Raw genomic sequence first — 22,246 nt, forward strand, 5'->3', positions numbered from 1 at the left:
GAGGCGGAATTCTCTGCACTTCGGGGGTCTGTCTTTGGGCTATTTCCTGGTCTTACAGAAAGAGGCAGTGCTGAGTTAGGAGGAAGACAGAAATAGACCTTTACAGGGAAATATAGGGAGTGTGTCTGGGTGTATGTGTGTGTGCGGTGGAGAGGGAAGAGAGAGGGAAAGAGCGCAGCATTAGGCTTTTTTCCAGGAGGGCCGCCCCCCCAACCCCCTCGCTCTCCCTCTCTCTCTTCATTGTATGCTATTTATAGGCCTGCTGCAGGTTTTTTTTCTTCCTTAAAAACATCCCTCTTCGTGGATCTTCTTTGCATCTCTTTTTTCTTTTGGGGGGGTTGGGTGGGGGGTGGGTGAGGGAAAAACCTGCTTTGGATTGGGAAGCACCGAGAAACCATCTTAGCGGCCGGGAAGAGAGAAACCGTCGCAGGGAATCTATAAATACCTATAAATCACTATTGCTTTTTATAAAAATACATAACTGTATCTGACTGACATCCAACCCAGCGGGCAGACATGGGGTGTTTGGGCAACAGCAAGACGGAAGATCAGCGCCTCGACGAAAAAGAGCGACGAGAGGCCAACAAAAAAATAGAGAAGCAGTTGCAGAAAGAGAGACTTGCTTATAAGGCGACTCACCGTTTGCTTTTACTGGGTAAGGCAGGAGGGGGATGCAACTGCCTGAGCTTCCCACGGCTGGAAATGTAGAAGAGAAGCAATAAGCTAATAGGGAAATTGGATGAGAATGGGGGAGGGCAGTTACGGTGGGGGATTGTTTCATGCAAAATTGGACTGATTTTTTGTTTGGTTAATTAAGGCATCTGTGAGCTCAAAAGATAGTAGGGCACCTCTGGAATGATCTGTAATCCTACTGCAATTATGGATGTAATGTATGTGTGTATATGTATTATGTACATATGCCTGTTGTGCTTGTGTTGGTGTAGAATATGCATTCTGTTTTGTTTGGAGATGAGAAATGTCAGTGGTATAAAGACGCATATTGCAATATTATAATTTTATTTTTTTTTTGGCAGGGGCCGGTGAGTCAGGAAAAAGCACTATTGTCAAACAGATGAGGATCCTGCATGTCAATGGATTTAATCCAGAGTAAGAAGTGATAATAGTTTTATTTATTTATTTTACTTCAAAACTGCATACCCATTGTGACATTCTTGCATCTTGCTCAGAACTGTTTTTCCCAGCTAGATAAGTTTATCCAGGCATTTTTTTAAGTAAAAAGAAAATTTGTGCTTGTATATTTTTCCCCTTACATCCTCCCTACTGTATAATATATTGTTGCTACTGCAGTGCCTTCACAGGCCCCTATGTAGCAACAACATGGCGACTACTTTTTAACATAGCAAATTACTCAATATTCAGTTTATGTTTTTTGATAGAAAATGCAAATAGGTATCAAGAAATATATGATTGGACAGAATGAATCTTTTTTTCCTCTTGTGTTCAAAAGGAAACATTGAACAGAATGTAATTGATTATTATGTAGCTTTGGGATATAGAATGTCAATCTTGAGGATCTTTCCCCAAATTTCTATTAATCATTATATAGTTTTATAACCAGCTCATTATCTTTAAGCTACCACCTGAATTTCAACTTATTTACACCGTTACAAACATATATGCAGTGTGCATATAGATTTCTGATAGTAAACAAGCTATGTATACACACAAGTTGCTATATATATGGAGAGAGAACACATGTTTTAGACAGGTGTTTATGCATGTATATGTAGAAGACTGTACTTAATGTTGTAGCTATAATTACACTGATATAAATTTAGATATATGTTCAGGATGACTAAACATACATACATATATACTAAAAAAATAATCACCATACACAGGGAATAATGGGGTGTTATCCATTCCCAAAGAAAAGCTTTTCGTTTAATTGCCTTGGTGGACTTATCTGACATAATTAAAAGCAGCTGTTACTGCACTTGATACCTGCTGCAGAGACAAGGCAGTGAGTGAATGTTGAAGGTTTTAAATGCCAAAGAAATAGCTGAAGATTTTTAAATCCTATTCATGTTGATGGAGTTGATGAAAGCGATGAATTAAGTTGTTAATAATTCTGTTTTAATACAGAGAAAAGAAACAGAAAATACTGGACATCCGGAAAAATGTTAAAGATGCGATTGTGGTAAGAAAACCTTTTAATTTTATTTTGTTTAATATCTGTTTATTGGAAAACATTCATATTTTTTCTTTAAAAATAATATAGATCAGTCTCATTGTCATATTGGATGACTATATTTTGACTGTTGTTGCATTTATCCAGATTAATTTCCTTTTTTTTACCTTTTTTTCCGATTTTAGACAATAGTTTCAGCAATGAGCACTTTAATACCCCCAGTTCCACTGGCCAACCCAGACAACCAATTTCGATCAGACTACATCAAGAGCATAGCCCCTCTTTCTGACTTTGACTATTCACAGGTAAGTCAGATTAAATACCTCATGAGATTGTATTTTTGACTACTAAGACAATATTTATTTTAATGAAATAACTCAATTATAGGTTGTTGAAATAGTCTATTGAGAAAGCTTACTGCAGATAGTTTGTGCCTATTTCAAAGTTGGTTATACTTTTAAATTTAGTAAATCTTCAATATTCTTTGAGTGTATGTAAACACTTCAGCTGGAGTTTGTGTTTTTTCTTAGATCAATGTCACATTTATTTCTGTTTTCAGAATTTAGTTGTGAAAAAATGCTTTTGTAAAACTTTAGCATTGTTTATAAGGATATAGTATGTAATTAATAAATAATGGCTAAAGACATCTTAAAATTTTGAGAAATTGAAATGTCAGGTATTTATTTTGAAAATAAAAAGATAAATTAACTGTTTTCCTTACTGCCTTGCATGCACAGCAGTGAAGATAACAATATAGTTTATTTTTAATACACATATCCATCATTTCAAATGAGGAAATGTGAGGTATACTCTGGCTAGAGTGGCAGTTGATTTTTTTACTATGGAGTAGAGTGCTATTCTAGCTTGTTTCATGGCCTGTATTATTTAGGGGAACTTTAACACTTGTTTGCCATTTTGATGGCAGTTACTGCTTATAGGGAAAAGTTTCTTTTCTTATGGTTAACATTAACTTCTTAATGATGTTGATGTTTGTGGAACTGAAATAATCTATTCTTAAAAGAAATCTGTATTGAAATTATTTTGGCTACAGTTAAGCCTAAACATCTTTCTACAACATCTTTATAACATTGACTAAATAATTCTGGATGTTATAAGTTTTTACAATTATAGGAGCATTTATTTACTTTGTAGTGTTTCTGAGGTCTCCGAACTAGTGAAATGTAGTTAGAGATACAAGTTGCCTTGATTTTTATTTCATGACTCAGATTTCCTAATGTGGTTTGGCTTCTGATAAATCTTCTACTTTGAATGTTCAAGATAAAATAATTCAAGCATCTTGTAGATCTGGAATTTAACATAGAACTAAGTTGTACAAAAAGCTATGACTGCAGAATACACCCACATATACTTTCTAATTGCTCACTTGGTGGGTAAGTTATCAAAAATGACAGAGTCCTTTGAGAAAACAATTTAAATAGTCTTGGTTTTGAGATGAAATATAACAGATGAACTTAGTAACTTTGCTTCTATTTGAGCAGATGAGATTGTCGTGTGAGTTGGTATAAGATCAACAAAGAATATTTTATGGGAGATTCTTAAGTGTAAAGATAATTATGTGTTTTGAGCAAGAAAATAAAGTGACATATGGCTTTTCCTGTCTTGTTATCATGAGTTCAGAAACAGATGAAGATAGCCTTGTATTCATAGACATGTAGATCCAAAATCGAGAGTGAGAGACAATTCTGAAATTTTATATTCAATGAATCTAGAGTATATACCTTATAACCTGAAATGACAAATCTTTTTTAAAGAAAAAATAGACTCAATAAACTTTGATTTTCTAATGAATCAAAATATGTTTTCATAGAAAAAAGTCAAGATTACTTTTTATAGGATGTTTAGAAGTAACAGACAATAGCAAAAGAAAGGAAAATTAGGAATTAATGTAGCTGATTGGAAAAATGTTATTTCCCTTTGGAAGTGTAGTTGGCCTCCCTATTATCTTATCATTATGTAACCCAGTCAGGTGAGAATGTATAACCGTGTTTAATTAATAACATTAGTTTTGTTATGTAATGCAGGAAAATATTTTAAAATTCATGCTATGTCCATTGAAAATGTAAATTTCATCATTTAATCTGTGCGGTAAACTTTTAGAGTGAATTTGTCACTGGTCCTCTCAAACATTGATATTGGTAGTTTTAAGTTGGATAACTCCAGAATTTGTTTGATAAGCTTCTTTGAAAGATATAAAAGCAAGAGGTTTGTTTTATAATAATATCTGGTTGATTTGGAGAACTTGAATTTTAAAGTACAAATTTGTTGTTAGCAGCAGGGAAGTTAATCAAATTTGTAAGTGCCTAAATCCAGTGTTTGTATCCCGTCTAGAAATATTGGTTGTTCAGCAATTTACAATGATTTAAGTAGTATATATATAGCTTATGAAATAGTAATTTGAGACCAAAGGACATTTCATCATTACCATAAAACTATGAAGATTTGTTTTTCTATGTCTTCTCCATGGTAAGATTAAATGATTTTTTAAACCGAAGAATTAGCATTAAGATTTTTATACCTTTATACCTTACATTTGCATAATGCTTTATAATTTTCCATGCATTTTCACATATGAGGATCAAGTGTGATGTTATAACAACTCTCTGAGGTTGACCTGATGGTGATTACCTCATTTTTGGATGAGGAAATAAATTTTATGTTAAGTGACATATCCAAGGTAATACAACTAAAATCCAAGTCTTCTGAGTTTAAGTACAATAGGGTTTTTTTCCCCATTATTGGTCTTAACTTAAAATTTTATGCCAATTTTTTTTGCTAAGTATTTACAGACCAAGTTTACTTTTTTAAAAATGAGTATCAAATGTGTATAAGAAATTATGTGGGAGTGAATGGCTTGTTCTTAAAGTCTACCATAGTTTTTCATTTTGACATAAATTTCATTTGGTAAATGTAATCTTAATCAACTGACTTTTTATGGATTAGCTTAGTGTTGGACCTTACAATTTTAGTTGGATCTTACTATTCAGTATTATGTAATCTTTATAAATATTGAATGTATTGTTGGGTACGTATGTATGTGTGTATATGTGTATGTGTGTGTATATACATGCACATATACACACATATATATACACATGCACACACACATACGCTTGCTCCTTATAAAAGATCTGTCAAAAACACATCATTAATGTTTATATCCATGTATTGCAGAAATAATTTTTAAAATAAGGAAGCATTATATTGCCATCAATTATTTTTAATTATGTAAACAGAAAGTTACTTGATTTTTCGTCCTTGAATTCTTTTCTGCCATTTTGACAAAGGAGATATTGTTGGTTATTAATGCAGAAAACCAGTTGTTTTTGGAGAAGAGTCAAAGAAGAATTGGCAAATATATAGCCAGCCTCTACTTCCTTTTGCCCTTATTTCACACAGACGAAAGTTGTTATTTTTCCTTTAATTTCCAGCACTTAGTATAGTACACATAGGTGCTAAGTACATTTTTTGCTTAATTGAATTTCCTGTTTAAAAAGAAAGTTGACATTTTATTTATTATGTAGAGATATAGATCCTTGCATTAGCTTTCCTAACAGGTGTAGCAGAAGAGTGGGGAAAATAATAAAGCCGTTAGTGTGGCAGTATGAAATGGCAAGTATATAACAGAATAAAAATTTTTTTTCCAAATAACATTTTGAAGCCACAATTGATTAAAATTGCCAGGTATTCCTGCCATTTAGTATTAAACTCATCAATCTATATAGATTTTGCATGATAACTGCTCTTATGAAGTACAAAGTGATTGAGTTCCAATTGCTCTAATTAGTTAACCAAAAGATCAGAAAAAGGATGTAGACTGGTACAAATTAAGTAGTTTTTTAAAAAAATTCTTAATGTCTAGCATGGTACCCTCTGAATTTTCAGAACTACAAGGGACCTTTAAACTATCTGTTCCATTGACTCTACAGGTGAAGAAACTAAAGCTAAAATGATTATGAGGCTTGCCCAAGATTATATAAGTAGTAAATGAAAGAGCTGGGATTTAAACTCAAGTTTTCTGATTCCAAATCTACCCCTCTTTCTACTATACCATATACTATCTCTTGTTTTGTTGTTTGGGTTTGGTTTGGGGGGGGGTTCAGAATAAAATGAGTTGCTTGGCATTAAGTTAACAAATCAAAACAGAATGATTTAGTTTCTTTGTCATAACCTAAAGCAAATATATTGAAATATTCATTCAATTATAATGATGACTTAGGAACAATGACTTTTGCTTCTTTGTTTTTCATTCAGCATTTCCTCCCTTTAGTTGAAATAATGAAGCTTTCCTTTTTTTTCCTAATTGATCCAAAACTTTTCTGTTTTATTCTCTTTTTAAAAGCCATCTTTTCTACTTTTCATAATGGTAAGAACACCATATTAAAATTACTTTAATTAAAATTAATTCTTACATAAGTTTAGTGGTCACACAAAATAGGGACTAAAAGAATATAGCTTTAAAAAACAGCATGAAGAAAAACTTTCCCAGGAGTTTGTACTTGAGCTTACTTTGACCGAAAATATGCTACTCTTGTGAAGGAAATAGTTGTGGGATACCAAATATAACCACCACTCTATTGGTAGGACAATCAAACCAATAGTCATTATAGTTAAAGGAAATACAGACAGTATACTATTTAGTGCCAACCATAATTCTTAAAGTAATTATCAATGAAGTTAGAGAAACAGAAGGAATTAAGAAGTAAAAGCCTCATTGGAAATATTGAGGGAAGATGGAAACAATTCCTTACACAATTATAAGAAAATAATAGACACTATGTTTATGTATAGAAAAATCTTTATAATGCCTATAAGTGAAATGTGGGGCCATAATTTTTCTCTATTAGTACTTTAGTGGTCCCATAGATGGGGCTTTTTAGTTTAAGAATCCTTAAGGGGCTTTATGGTAAGGGACTAAATATAGGCACAATCATTATTTCAAATTGTCTGGCAAAGAAAATAGACATCCAGATTTAACAGGAATTCAGAATGTCAAGTTACTTGCAGAAAGTTTTTGAAAATAAAAGCCAATTGGTTATATTTTAAATATGATAGGTACTTTTTTCTCTTCATTATTTTTCTCTCCTACATTTTTTCCCAAGCCTTTGACCTGCTCAGTGCTTAAGAAAATAATTCCATGGTACACACATAGGAAATTTTGGAAGACAGTTTTATCTTTGTGCTTTAGAGGGCTACTCTCAAAAAAAAAGAAAAGAAAATTTAAAATGTTCATCCTAGTTATAGTATCTTTCAGCAGAATACCACTAAACATTTATTTTGTACTCTGTACTGTACTATTTAATAAATATATCTGTCATTATTGTAGTGATAAAAAGAATTTCTTAAAGAAGCTTAGTGGAGAATTTTGGCACTTGTTAGTAGGATATTATTTCATCTTCACTAATGAATTTCACCCAACATCACTTAAGAAAAAATTAAAATGAATACAAAGGTTTTAAAATTTTAATAGAAAGAGATGCTCTACAGAGCATATAATGTTCCAAAAATGTTCAATATTTATCTTATATATTTTTTTAAATATCCATGTCCTAATTCTAACTCTGTCACCATGGACAACTATTCAACTCTCTAAACCTCTGTTTCCTTATTTATAAAATTAAGACCCCACCAAATATTATGAGAAAAGTACTTTGTAAATCTTAAAGCACTATATAAATATGATTATTTATTGTTGTTATTGCTGAATGATAGAGTAGAAGTAAAAACCTTTGAAAGGTGTGAAGTTCTAACCAAGTACAAAATATTAGTAGAATTGCCATATATCACCAATAGATTTCTCTATGTACTTTTGACTTTTTCCATATACATTCCTGACATAGTGGGGGGAAGACAGATTAAAGTGATTTTTATATTTATGATTAAAATTATATCTGTCCTTTTAAAGGCAAAAAAAATCCCCTACTTCCTAAAGTATGGTGTCTACTTACCATAAATTAGAGTTTGTCCTTAATCAAGGAACTTAGAATTCCTGATACAAGTGATAACATATTTATTCAATGAGTGACTATGTTAACTAATGTCAGAAGCCTGGCTAATGCCAATATTTACCAATTAATGTTGCCTTTCATCAAAATGAATAAGGATCCAAAAATAGTAAATGAGAAGACTTGTAATTAATGATTACCAAAATTCTAGCTCACATGTTAAGTTCTAGTACACATATTAAATATTATCTAGTGAATACTATTGATATGAAATTAATTGGTTAACAGTTTAGACTCATTGTAATATACCTAGGACTCATTGTAATATATCTAGCAAGTGATAAAGTAATTTCTAAGCATATAGGCAGCTTTCAAATGCATAAATGTCTTCTGCTAGGTAGACTAAATATTAATGAATAGAGATGTTTATATATCTATTATGGAGGGATTTTTATTGGTGTAAACAAAGTCTCCTCTGCCTTGGGGACAGATCCCTGGATCTTTCTTATGAAATATAAGAGTTAACTTCAAATGTACTTATAGGTAAATTAAGACTTTTTTTAAAATCATGGTTATTAATATTTTTAAGGGACCACTTATTTAAACAAATGATTCACCTAGACAATAGAAGTGAGAAATGTAACCAGAACCCTAATAAAGGAAATAACTAGATCTTCCTGTTGGGATTTAGCAGATATTTGGTCTTTAGTTAAAACTGTGCACGTGACAGTTCCTGACTTGAACTCTGTGTAGTAGAAAAAAGACACAAAAAAGTGATGGTCATTTTTTAGATATTGATTATTTGAATTACCTCTTTTGTCATAGAATTTTAGTGGTGTTTCATGTCACTTGAAATAGAAGCTAAAATAAGTGGAAACTCCTTTCACTGGCATTCTCTTTGAACTTGATAACTTTATCCTAAAAATCCAACTTCCTCAGCTTTACCTTCCTTGAAATATGTTCATTCATGTTTCATTATATTATGTCATTATACATTATGCTTTTATTTCTTTTCAGTGTAAGAGAGATGTTGCAATGAAACATTATAGAAAGGCTGATTAAAATCTTTGAGAAAATGTTACCTTTTTAACCTTGAAATGATAGTTCCAATTAACTTTAAAAAGGGGAAAGTCACCCACAATAATGTACAAACCAAAAATGATGCAATAGCATTTTTTTTACAGTTTTTTTTAAACCCTTACCTTCCATCTTGGAGTCAATACTGAGTATTGGCTCCAAGGCAGAAGAGTGGTAAGGGTAGGCAGTTGGGGTCAAGTGACTTGCCCACAGTCACACAGCTGGGACGTGTCTGAAACCTAGGATTTGAACCTAGGACCTCCCATCTCTAGGCCTGGCTCTCAATCTACTAAGCTACCCAGCTGCCCCCAATAGGATTATTTTTTGAGTAATTTCAAGTCTGAAATACACAAATATATCAGTTACCTGTCTTGTTTGGGGGAGAGGCTAATACAATTTTCCAGTTAAATGAGAATTAGGCCATTTATGCAGTAAAATTTGCCAGAGCAAGTATTCCTTAATATAGAAGGAGGAGACTTACTTGCCTTTTGGAGCTCTTTCACTGGTTCACAATTGTATTGGTTGATTTCCCAATTATGTATTTTTAGAAGTACTACACTTTGCCAACCACAAATCTTCAGTCTAGTAACCAAACCAACAACCCACAAAGTCAACACATTTTGAAAGAGGCCTCATAAAAGTACAAAGTTAAGGTTGTTTCTGATGACTTTAGCTAAAACAGAATAAATTCAGAGGGAAAAATAAAGTATCTTCTCCAAACTTTATACAAATAGTATGAAACTTAAGCACTCCATGAGAAACATAAAGTATTTAAGTTATAAATTTTAGTTATAACTATAAAAAAACAGATATGATTCAGAAAAAAATTGGAAAACAAGATAAATTAGCAATGAAAATGTAAATTTTTCTTTGTCCCTGATTCTCCTATCTGAGTAAATCTTAATTTTACTCCATACTAAAGTAGAACTGAAAAAAAGTTTCAGAAATTTTGGGGAACTTGACAGGAACATAGATTGAATATAAATCTTATTTATTAATCTAATCTGTACTTGATAACAAATTTCACAGTGTTGGATAGTTTCTCCATTTTTCAGGAATAGTTTTTAGGGATGATTGTCTACTCACATTTGTGAATTCATCTTTTTTTTGTCAAGGCTTTTCTTTGCTCTTTGAGGCTTTTTTTTTTGTTTGTCTTTTATATCTCAAAGAGTGTCTCAGTCAGATTTATAAGCTATAAATTTTCCCTTTTTAAATTTTTGAGATGGAGTCACTCTTTCTCTCCCAGAATGGAAATGCAGTAGCCACTCATTTGGTCTTGATCCAATTGACATAATAATTTTAGCTAACTTAGTTTTTATGATCTAGCCCTAAAGCAGTTCATCCTGCTTTAGACAGCTTGATGGCCATTGGTTCACAAGAGTCTCATCCTATTTGTGTCATACTTAATGTGGACACCCTATAAGCTTCAACTCTGAGCTCCTAAACTCAAAGGATCCATCAGCCTCATCCTTCTTAGCAGCAGAAAATACATAGTATAGCAGCACTTGGAAAACGTTTCCTCTTAAAAAAGAATATGTGCCCTGACACTTTGCTCTATAGAAGCTGAAACAACAGCCAGGAAGTAATATCAAGAATCAAGAGGCAAAATGAACATATGTTAAATTGCACAATAATTTTAATCTCCAAATCCTAAAGATGTCTTCTTAGAATAATAAAATCTCAGAGTTTAAGGTACCTAGGAGGTCAAGTCCAGTCCCTACTCAAACATGATCCCTCTCCACAACGTAGCCTACAAATGGTCATCTGGACTCTCTTGAGAGAGTGATGGAAATTCTTTGCCCAACTGCCTTGCTCCAACAGTGCTCATTTCATTTTTTGGATAGGTTTAGTTTTTAGGCTGTCTTTTTTAATATATTAAGTCCAAATCTTCCTCTCTGTAATTTCCATTTATTAGTTCTAGATTTGCCTTCTGGATCCAGCAAACTAAGCCTTAATTCCCTTCTACATGATTTATGTCCATAATTATGAATCCATGAGTCATCAGAGTTGTTACTTCCTGCATTAGTGAAGATTCTATGCCTTCTCATCTTATGTGAATCTTGTTCGTGTCTTTACATAAATCTAATACAAAGAACCTATTGGAGTCATTGGAGAACTTCCTCTGGGTCTTCTAATATTCCATCAATACCAGCACAATACTTGGCTACCTACTTATTCTGTGATACCTTTTTAAGCCTTATCTTCTCCATGCTCAAAATCCCATTTCTTCAGAAAATCTGGTCATTCCACTTTAGCTTACCTCTCTATATACATTCAGGCTTCATTTCAATATAAATCATATTGTGCAAGGTGCTAGAGATGATATAAATCTTGTATAATCCTTATGGGTGAATAGTGTGATAACAGAATATGACAGTGGGATTATACTTCATACTCCTTCAGCATTAAGAATTGAAAGCAAACTCAAATACTATGATCCATATTTTGGTTTTTAGACCAAATTTGTGCTTTCCATTTGTTTAGGAAACTTCACTAGGGAAATTGTGTCTTTGTTGTTGGTCAGTCATTTCTGTTGTATCTAACTCCTCCTCATGACCCCTTTTGGAGTTTTCTTGAGAAAGATACTGGAGTGGTTTGCCATTTCCTTCTCCAGTTCATTTTACAGATGAGGAAACTGAGGTAAACGAGGTTAAGTGACTTACTGAGGGTTACATAGCTAGTAAATTTTTGAGGCCAAATTTGAACATGGGACTTCCTGACTCTAGACCCAGCAATCTGTGTCCTGTACCACCTCGCTTTCCTATCTATAGAAATCTGCCTAACAACTCTAAGTCAAAGAATAGCCTCAGTTACTGAGAGGTTAAATGAGTTGGCTGGAACTAGGCAGAACTAGGATCCAGATATTTCTAATTTCGGGACTAGTTCTCTGTTTACTATTCCAAGCCACCTCTTGTGATCCATATATACAGCATAAGCCATTTTTGCATGATTATCATTACTTGCTCACGTGTTAGTGTACGTTGTATACAAATAAACTATAAGGGGAGTCTCTCTAGAGGCAGTCTTTAGACACTATGATAATAACAAAATAGAAGAGGATCTAAGCACAGTACCATAATTGCTATATCTAGAAGGTTTTCCCGATACTCAATTATCTAATGCCAAATAATTCAAAGCTCCTTCAATTGTAGAGGCCAAGTTCATTCAGTCATTTCTCTCAACTAAGCACTAGCAATTTGTGTTCATCCTGATGCCACTAAATATCTCTACAGAATAGTAATCAACTATCTCTTTCCTAGCTGATCCTGGGTCAGATAGTAATGATTCTGATTATAATAATATTAATAACAATAGCTAACATTTATGTGATACTTTAATGGTTACAAAGTGCTTTACTTATATAATTTTATCCTTAGGAATAGCCTTAGGAATCTTTCCTACATCTCACCTACATACCTCTACCCCTTGGCATCAAGATCTGTATGGGATACACAAATAAAAAAAAAAAATAATCATTCATAAGATAGGTGGGAGTGGCAAATGTGGTAAAGGGAAATTGTTAACCAAGGAGATTTGAGAAGACTTTTTACAAGAGGTGGTATTTGAATCAAAGGCTAAGTCAGTCTTAATGAAGCACAGAAGTGGGAGGGAGGAGATTCTAGCATAGGGAATAGCATGAGAAAAGACTTGGAGGCAGGAAAGGATAGAATAGGCATATATTAAGGGATAGGAAGTGGTCCAGTTAGGTTGGGTTACTGAGTACACAGGTGTACAATATGAGATAATTCAGGACAGAATAATAACTAGATTGTATCATTTCTGAAATGTTGTACCTAAAATTTAATGCATTTTTCCAAATGTGACCTGAAAAGAGTACAATACTACAAGACAATCCATATTGAATGCTACACTTCCGTTATTATAGCTTATAATATAATTAGTTTTTTTGTCTGCCTCATTAAGTACATGATTTAACAAGTTTACAAGCCACTTAAACTCTTAGCTCTTTTCCCCATTTACTTATTTTCTTAGCCTATACTACTAGTACAGGTATTTTTAAATTCAAGTAGTAGAACTTACATTTATCCCTGTTAAGCAATTAGCTTCAAATGTATCAGTCTCTCATTTATTTGGGATGTTTGGGGCATTATATAAAAATGAATTATGTAGACAATTTAAAGCTGCTATATTTAGATGAAAGAGTTTTGCATTTTTAATCCTTAACGGAAGCCTTTTCTAATAACGTTATTTCTTGTCTTAATGACTATTTATCCCTTTAAATTAATTAGTCAGTCCATTAACATTTGTTCAGCCAGGCATTATGCTAAGCACTGGGGATAGAATGAGACCAAAAACAGTCCCTGCCCTCAAGGAGCCACAAACTAATACAACAAATAAAAATATGCAAACAAATGATATACTGGATAAATAGGAAATAATTCACAGAGGGAAAGAACAATAATTAAGAATAGTTAGGAAAGGCTTCCTGTGGAAAATAAGGCAGATGGGGAAAGGAAAGCATTCCAGGAACAGAGGATAGCCAGAAAACAATGACAGGAGCTAAGAGATGGAGTGAGGTGTTCATGGAACAAGAAGACCTGTGTCACTGGGTTGAAAAGTATGATGAGGAGTATGGCATAAGATGACTGGAACAGAGGATTTTGTATTTGATCCTGAAGGTGATGGGAAGGCCTTGGAGTTGATTAGTTATTTATTTAAGACACAGGTAACTCTATTTCTAACCTTTATTTTCTTTTTTTTAAAGATCATGTTCTCAAAAAGAAAATTTGAGCTTCTTTATTATTTGTACTCTAGAGAGTTGACCATAGCACTGAGACATTACATGACTTGTTAGAGTCAAATAGCTAGTTTCTGTCAAACGTGGGACTTCAGTCTAACTGTTCTTGGCTCTAAGGTTACCTCTCTATCTACCGGACTACAGTACATGTTAATAATTGGTTGTTTTTTTTTTCCTTCAGTTTGTTGCAAAGACTGGGGAAATGACATAAGCAAACTTGCCAGAATTGTGTGCAAAATAAAAATTGTAAAGTCCTCAGGAACTCTCCTGTTAAAGCATGTGACCTTTAAGTCAATAGACTTTGTACCATCTTCTCAAAGACAGCTTTAAAAAAATGAGCTATTAGCTGATTTTTGGACGTTATTCAGATGCCTAAGGCTATTGGCTAAGTGACTTCTAGATAGATGGCTTTTTAGTGCAAGAGATTCTTTGCTTTCATATTTTGTGACTTGGTGAAAGTTTCAAACAGGCAGATTTTAAATATAGATCCTACGGCTTATGATTCTGTTTTCTGAGCTAACACCTTGAATTTATGTCAGTTACTGACAGCTAGAAGATAAAGTGCATCTGAAGTTAGGAAAACTTATCTTCTTGAGTTCAAATCTGGCTTCAGACACTGATTAGCAGTGTGATTATTAGTGGGGCAGGTCACTTAACCCTATTTGCCTTAGTTTCCTTATCTGTAAAGTGACCTGGAGAAGGAGATGGCAAACTTCTCCATTTTCTTTGCCAAGAAAAACTCCAGTTGGTATCATAAAGAGTCAAACATGACTGAAAGAACTCAATGACAACAAATGGCAGTTATTAGGCTGTTTGCTGTTTGCTAGTATAGGTTATATGAATGTGGCTTAGTTAGGTTCTCATGATATAGCTGAATTTTGACTGGTAAATATTATTTCACTTTTAGCTAATTTTTAAAAAGATACTGATTCATTTATGTTTTTCAATGAAGACTTACTTAGAGCTGTTATGGGAAAATTAAAGTTATCTCTTTTTTTTTTTCACAGCTCAAGTGACAGAAATGTTTTCACTCAAAAACAATCATTTCAAGTATTATTGTGCAGTATTTATTTATATATTTGAAGAATCATGTGATTCTCTCCATTTACAGCAAGCTCTTAATCATTCTCATTTTAAGGGGATTGTAGTTTTGATCAATTCAAATCTTTCATCTAGCTGATGCTTCTCTTATACAATTTATCAAAGTAAAGTAACTTGATTTTTTGGTAAAATAAAAGTAAGTATAAATGTGTATATGTGAATGATCAGATTTCTACTTTTGTCAGTCAGCTTAAAGCACTGAATAGTTGTTTCAGTGTAAAATTTGAGCACAATAACACAGCTGACCTGATATATAACAGTCTTAATTTAAACCTTATTTGTTGTAAGTTCCTGAGGGAGCTAGTTAATGGAAGCCTCGTTGCTGAGTCATTTAAAAGTACACTGGACAAAATAGAGATTATATACTTTACAGGATAGTCTTAAAATGGAGAGAAATGAACTAATAAATTTTTCCAATGAAGTTTCAGTCTTAACATTATGATACTCCATTGATTATTATAGATGGGATATTCAAGAAAGTCTCCTCCTTATTTAGCCATGGAAGAAAGTTATAAATAAAAGCTTAGGTATTTTAATACTTTATTGTAAAATTATTTTTGAAGGACACATTCATATTTGTGAAAATTATAAGGAAATTTTACTGATTAGGCATGAACATATTTATTTTAAAGTCAAGAGAGAGGCAGGGGGAAAGTTTTAAAAAATTTAAACTATGGTCTGGCCATTTCCAAATTTAAGGCAAAATTAAAGCAAAGTCTGAATTTCTCTGCAAATATTCTGCTCAAGCTTGATGTCACCCCATTCCTTTCCCATCCCTGCACAAAAATGCCTCAAGTCCAAGGTCTCAGTTTTCTCATCTTGAGAGGATTGATCTAGGAGATTTCTAAGATCTAAACCATTAACCCAAGGACCAGCATTGGTTATTATCCTCTTTGGAGAAAACTGACTAAATAAGGTATGCAAAATTTTGGGGGGAAAAGGTTAAAATTTAGAAAGAAAGAATATTATAAAATTACTTAATTATTGGCATTATTTGTACTAGACTATAAGCAGGATGAGGGCAGCTAAGTGGCACAGGGGATACAGTGCCAGGCTTGGAGTTGAGAAACTCATCTTAGAGTTCAGAGGTGGTCTCAGACACTGTGTGACTCTGGGCAAATCACTTAACCCTATTTACCTCTTTTTCCTTATCTGTAACTTGAGTTGGAGAAGAGAATGGCATCTTTGTCAGGATCTTTGCCAAGAAACCCCCAAATGAGGTTGCACTGAGTTGGACGTGACTAAAACAACTGAAAATAGCGCTAATAATAAGACAAGATGAAGTCTGAAGACTTACTCATCAGGAAAGGCTCATAGATTTTCTCTAACTCTATTAATTTGCAAAAATAAGAAATGAAGAACTCTTACCATATTATTTCTCGTGACACAGATATGGTCTTGATATATAAGCAAAGGAGAATCAAAATAGACAAAGGAAATCAAAGACCAACATCCCTAATGACTAGCAATGCAAAAATTTTAAATGAAATAATAGCAAGATAGCTAAAATAGCAAAACAAAAATTATGCAATTTGAACAGTTATATTTATATTGAGAATACAAGGTTTTAATATCAAGAAAACTATCAGCTTAAACCACATAATTGTAAAATCTGCAAAATTCATGATTATATTGAAAGATGCAGTAAAAGCTTTTGACAAAATACAGTGCACATTTCTGTTTTAAAAAAACAAACATAACATAGGAATAATGGACTTTTTTCTTAAAATGAAAAAGAATTTCTTTCTAAAACCAATTACGTACTACCATTATTTTTAACAGAGAAAAACTAGAATCCTTTCCAGTAAAGTCAAGGAATAATCAAAGATGACCATTGCCACCACTTCTCTTTGACATAGTATCAGAAATGCTAGATTTAGTAGTAAGATCAACTGCAAATAGGCACTTGACCTAAAAGTAAAAGACCATATAAGAAATAAATCAGAGAAACAGGAATAATTAACTATCATATCCTAGGATAAGAGAAAAAATCATGACTAACAAGCAATAAATAGGATCTGATAAGATAAAATGAGTGATACCAGTTTCATAAAAATAAAAAGGCTTTGCATACCCAGATCTAATAGAGCTAAGCTTAAGCAGGTTAAGTAATGGTTAAGTAAGGGGGTGGAGGAGGAGTCTTTGCAGTGATTTTTTTTCTTGCAAAAACCTCATTTCCAAGATATGTAGAGAATTGATTCAGACACACAAAAAAGATCCATTCCTCAATTGATAGGTGAGCTAAGGATATGAAGAGATAGTTCCCAAGGTAAGAAGCCCACACTATCTAAAATCATACAAAAAAAAAATGCTCCAAATCATTACTGATTAGAGAAATACAAATTAAGGCATTTTTAATAGTCTACCTTGCACTCATTTGAGTGACAAAATTCACAAAAATGGAAAATTACAAATGTTGGAGTGCTGTAGAGAAGCAAGTATATTGATATACTGTTGGTGGTCCTATGAGTAAGTATTCTGGAAATCAATTTGGAATTTAAATAAATAGTTACTAAACTTTCGCCCCAGCTATACTACTATAAGGCTTTTATAGGTTACCCAAAAGAGATCAAAGAAAGTCATAAAGGTTCTTTATGTATAAAAATGTTTACGATAGGTCTTTTTGTGGTCAGAAAAAAAACCAACTGGAGTCTAAGGAGATGTCCATTACTGAGACTGGTTGAATAAATTATAGTATATATGATGGAGTGAATGTGATTACCAATATGCTGTAAGAAATGAGGAAACAAGATCATTTCAGAACTATCAAAAGATTTATATGAACTGATGCAGAGGAAAGTAGTACCAGAAGACCAAGTTATACTATAGCATCAATATTACAAAAAAATGTACAGGACTTTTATAAATTAATAAAGGATGAAATGATCAGAACCAAGAGAACAACCTCTACAATAATAATACCATTTAAAGAAAAAACTTCTTTGAAATATGTAAGATTTATGATAAATATATTAACTATTCATGAATCTAGGGGACTAATAATGAAATATGATATATATTAGAGAGGTAATGATAGATTTAATATGCAGAATGAGACATATAGCGTGTTTATGTGTGCATGTATGCATTATACATATTATAGATATTTTTCTTTTTTTATTAAGGTGAGCTTGAGAGGGAGAAAATAGATTTCTGTTAATTCTTTTTAAATAGAGAGATGGAGAGATGCTACAAATATGAATTTGTACTTTCAAATGAGATCATTATTATTAGCTTTATCTATTTTACTTCCTTACAAGAAATTTTTCATGAAGTAGGATTAATCTTTAATTGTTTGTAATAGAAAAACAAATCATCAATAAAACTTTTTTTAAAAAACACATTTTTAAAAAGAAACCGATGGTTCATCCCATTCACTGTGACTGTACCTCAAAGCACTGGCCCAGCCTTATTTTGTTTATTCTGTATTCTCTCACTTGATAGCCTCATAAATTCCCATGTGGTCCATTGTCATGTCTCTGTAGATGACTTCCAACACTTTATATCCAGTAATTTTTTCTTTAGCTCTAATCCTATATCACAAACTCTCCATTAGACATTTGGAACTATCTCATAAGCATTTCAGATTTATCATGTCTAAAATACAACTTGTTATCTGTTTCCCAAATACAAAACATTTCTTATGAAAACTTCTCTATTTCTGTTGAGTACCATCATCCTTCTAGTCAACCAGGTTCTCAACCTCAGTGTCATTCATCTCAGTTCCCTTTTTCTTACCGCCAATATCCAATCAGTTGTTAGGTTTTCACCTTATTTTCTGTCATTACGTGTCTCATATGTCTCCTTTCCACATAATATGAAAATCTTTCTTCAGGCCTCCAAAAAATTCCACTGAGATATTACAATATCCATTTTTTTGGTCTCCCTACCTTAAGTTACTTTCTTTTCTATTCCAGCCGCTGAAGTAATTTTCTTATAGTACAAACTGAACTATTCTCTCTCTCCCAAACCCCACCCCAGAACACATAATAAATTACAATAGTCATTTCTACTTCTAGAATAAAATATAAGCTCCCATGTTGGTCATTTAAATAAAGCTCTTTACAAATTGGCCCCTTCCTATCTTTCTAGTCTTTTCATAAATTATTCCTCCACATACTATGTGGCCTAGTCATATTAACTTGTTCAATGTTCTGCTCACAGAACTCAATCTCCAATTTTTGTATCTTTGCCTTGATTTTTCCCAGTGCCCGGAATGCACTCTTTCCTTAACCCTATTTATTGAAATTTCTGTCAAATGTCAGCTCAAGTTTCACCTTTAACAAGAGGATCTTACTTATTCTCTCATACATACACACACTGCAACTGCTAGTGTCCTCTGTACCAAAACTTCCTTGTATTTAGAAACTTTGTGTGTGTGTGTGTGTGTGTGTGTGTGTGTGTGTATCTCCTAGGGTAGCTAAGTGGCTTCATGGAAAGAGAGCCAGGCCTAAGGATTAGAGGTCCTAGGTTCAATCTGGCCTTAGATGTTTCCTAGCTGTATCTTAACCACAGTTGCCTAGCCCTTACCACTCTTCTGCCTTGGAATACTTAGTAAAGATTCTTTTTTTAAAACCCTTTCCTTCTGTCTTGGAATCAATACTGTGTATTAGTTCCAAGGCAGAAAGTGGTAAGGGTTAGGCAAGGAGGTTAATGTCTTGTCCAAGGACACACAACTAGGAAGTATCCCCCAGGACCTCCCATCCCTGAACCTAACTCTCAATCCACTGAGCCATTAGCTGCTCCCCTTAGTATAGATTCTAAGAAGGTAAGGGTTTATATATGTATATGTATATCTTTATACATATATAGCTATGCATATATAGTCATGCATATATAGATCCTACATCTATATACACACACACATATGTGAGTGTGTGTATATATATGCTCCTCATTATAATGTAAGATTTTTCAGGATAGAAACAAATTTATTTTTATTTTTGTAATGCTGGTGCTTAAAGGAGGTGCTTAATAAATACTTGTCGAAGTATTTCAATGAAGAAATATTTTCAGTGGTGGTAGCTTTGAAGTACCAAAGTGATATATGTTAAAATGAGTTTTATAAAAGTAGATTGAACAAATAATTGTTCGTACAAATAATATCTAATTTTAAATATCTTTAGCATCATTCTTATTACTATTTCAAAATAATCTGAACTTAACTGTTTCTCTGTCATTTTCCCCTCTTACATTTTTGAGTTAAGAAAAGATTTAGCATTGTTACGAATAAAATGGATATAGATTGATATAGCCAAATGTATTAATATTTTATTTAAAGCCATGTTGGTAAACTTAAGAAAGATCATGCGCCTGCTAAGATCTAATTCAAATCACCCACTATTACACTCCTGCCCATCTGGCTGCCTCGTACCAAAGATCATCCCAATCAAGTTCTCTCTATTTAAGCTACACTTTACATTGGCTCACGTTAACACATAAGAAGGAAGCCCATTGGATCATGGGAAATGTAATTTCAAAGTCCCCTAAATGTCCACAAGGAAGTTTATATTTTATATCTAAATATTTAAGGCTCAAATGAACACCAAAGAACCCCCCAAATTCCAATAACACAGCATGCATTGCAAAAAAACAGAACAACAATGTAAAAAATGGCAGTTATCCATTCCCAGAGGGCAACAGAAACTCTAAGAATTTTTAAACAGGGTACTAGAGAATATAGTGACTTTTGATATAAATTATTAGACAGATGGCTTTTAGACAATTTTACATTGTCATTTTTTTCCAAAGTTCTATGACTACCATTTACTTTGTGTCAATTACTAAGCATCTGCTTGGTAAAGTGGGTGAAGTACAGAACCTGCAGTCAGAAAAGACTTAAGTTCAAATCTGGCCTCAAGACACCTTCATTTAACCTCAGTTTGCCTCATTTTCTTCAAATGTAAAATATGGATAATAAAGCAGCTGTCCCACAGGGTTGTTGTGAGGATTAAATGAGATAAGATTTATAATGTGTCTGACACATGGTAGATAATATATAAATGCCAGTTATTCATTATTATCATAATTATTTTTCCTAAAAGTGAGTGAACACTGAAACCCAGCTGTAGAAAATTGGAGATGCAACCCTAAATAGAATTAGAAGGAAGAAATCTTGAGAAAACTGAGGGATTGGTCAGGCTATTTGCTACTCTTTATCTGTAGGTCTGAGCATAGGGAGAGAGAAGAAAAGGAAGCTTCTTTTCCTATTGATCATATCTCTCTTTTCTTCTGAAGACCAGCTATTAGCAAGATGATAAAGTGAGTGAAGAGATGTGCCAGAAATGAAGAACAGATTTTTTTCCTTTTTTCACCCTACTTTCCCTTCCTGTCCCATATAGAATGAGGAAATGTTCACTTTTTTCCTTTTAAAAGATAGAGAACTTGTATATAAAGCAAAATATCCAGGTCTAATGAGAACTGTGGGATTCCTCACCCCCCCCAAAAAAGTCCCTTACGGAATCCCATTTAAAATAAACTAAGTGGAAGCTGTTTTTAACTCTGAATGAAAACTGTACTTGTCTGTTATATACATGCCCATCCCTCTATGAAATAATATAGGCACATACCCCTTTGCTTAGGCTGTATTTTGAATCTACATTTTGATCATCTTCCTTATTCAGGTGGCAGACTATGCATACTACCTACACAGAATTATGTTATCATTAGCCGTAGAAATGTTGTGGATTGTGTACAATTGGGATGCTTTACAGAGCAGATTTACTTTTCCTGTTATTTTTAATGTCTCCAGGCTTGACTTCTTGCTCTCTCACCCCCAAATCTAATCTATTGCAAAGACTTATTGATTTTACCTTTGTAATATATCTCAAATACATACTGTCACCATATTGTATGTTGTCATCTCTCATCACCTCATCCAGAGTAAGACTGGTTGGTCTCCCTGCCTCAAGTGTTCCCCCATTTCAACCCTTTCTCCACTCAGCTTCCTAAAATATAATTCTGACCATGTTACTCCCCTAATCAGTGAACACTAGTAACTCCCTGTCACCTTCAGGATCAAATATAAAATCCTCTCTTTGAAGCTTTTCATAACCAGACTCCATCCTAACTTTCTAGCCTTTTCATACTGTTCTCATTCCCACATATTCTGACAAGTGCTTCCTTGCTATCTTCACATCAGACCCCATCTTTCAACTCAAGGAATTTTCTCCCTCCTCATCTCTGCTTCCTTGG

The 22,246-nt window shown here is 33.2% G+C and overlaps 1 protein-coding gene across 1 annotated transcript in view; it reads left to right on the forward strand.

The window, feature by feature from the left end:
* Positions 1–296: 296 nt before the first annotated feature.
* GNAL (G protein subunit alpha L) overlaps positions 297–22,246 on the forward strand; it is a 248,388-nt gene continuing 226,438 nt past the window's right edge. Inside the window, exons 1-4 of the mRNA XM_044666913.1 lie at positions 297–655; positions 1,035–1,107; positions 2,107–2,161; positions 2,338–2,457. Coding sequence (XP_044522848.1) covers positions 517–655; positions 1,035–1,107; positions 2,107–2,161; positions 2,338–2,457 — 387 coding nt within the window. The 5' untranslated portion in view covers positions 297–516. The remainder of the gene's footprint in view (positions 656–1,034; positions 1,108–2,106; positions 2,162–2,337; positions 2,458–22,246) is intronic.

The sequence above is a fragment of the Gracilinanus agilis genome, chromosome 1 (genome assembly GCF_016433145.1).
Source record: "Gracilinanus agilis isolate LMUSP501 chromosome 1, AgileGrace, whole genome shotgun sequence".
In the NCBI taxonomy this organism is placed as follows: Eukaryota; Metazoa; Chordata; class Mammalia; order Didelphimorphia; family Didelphidae; genus Gracilinanus; species Gracilinanus agilis.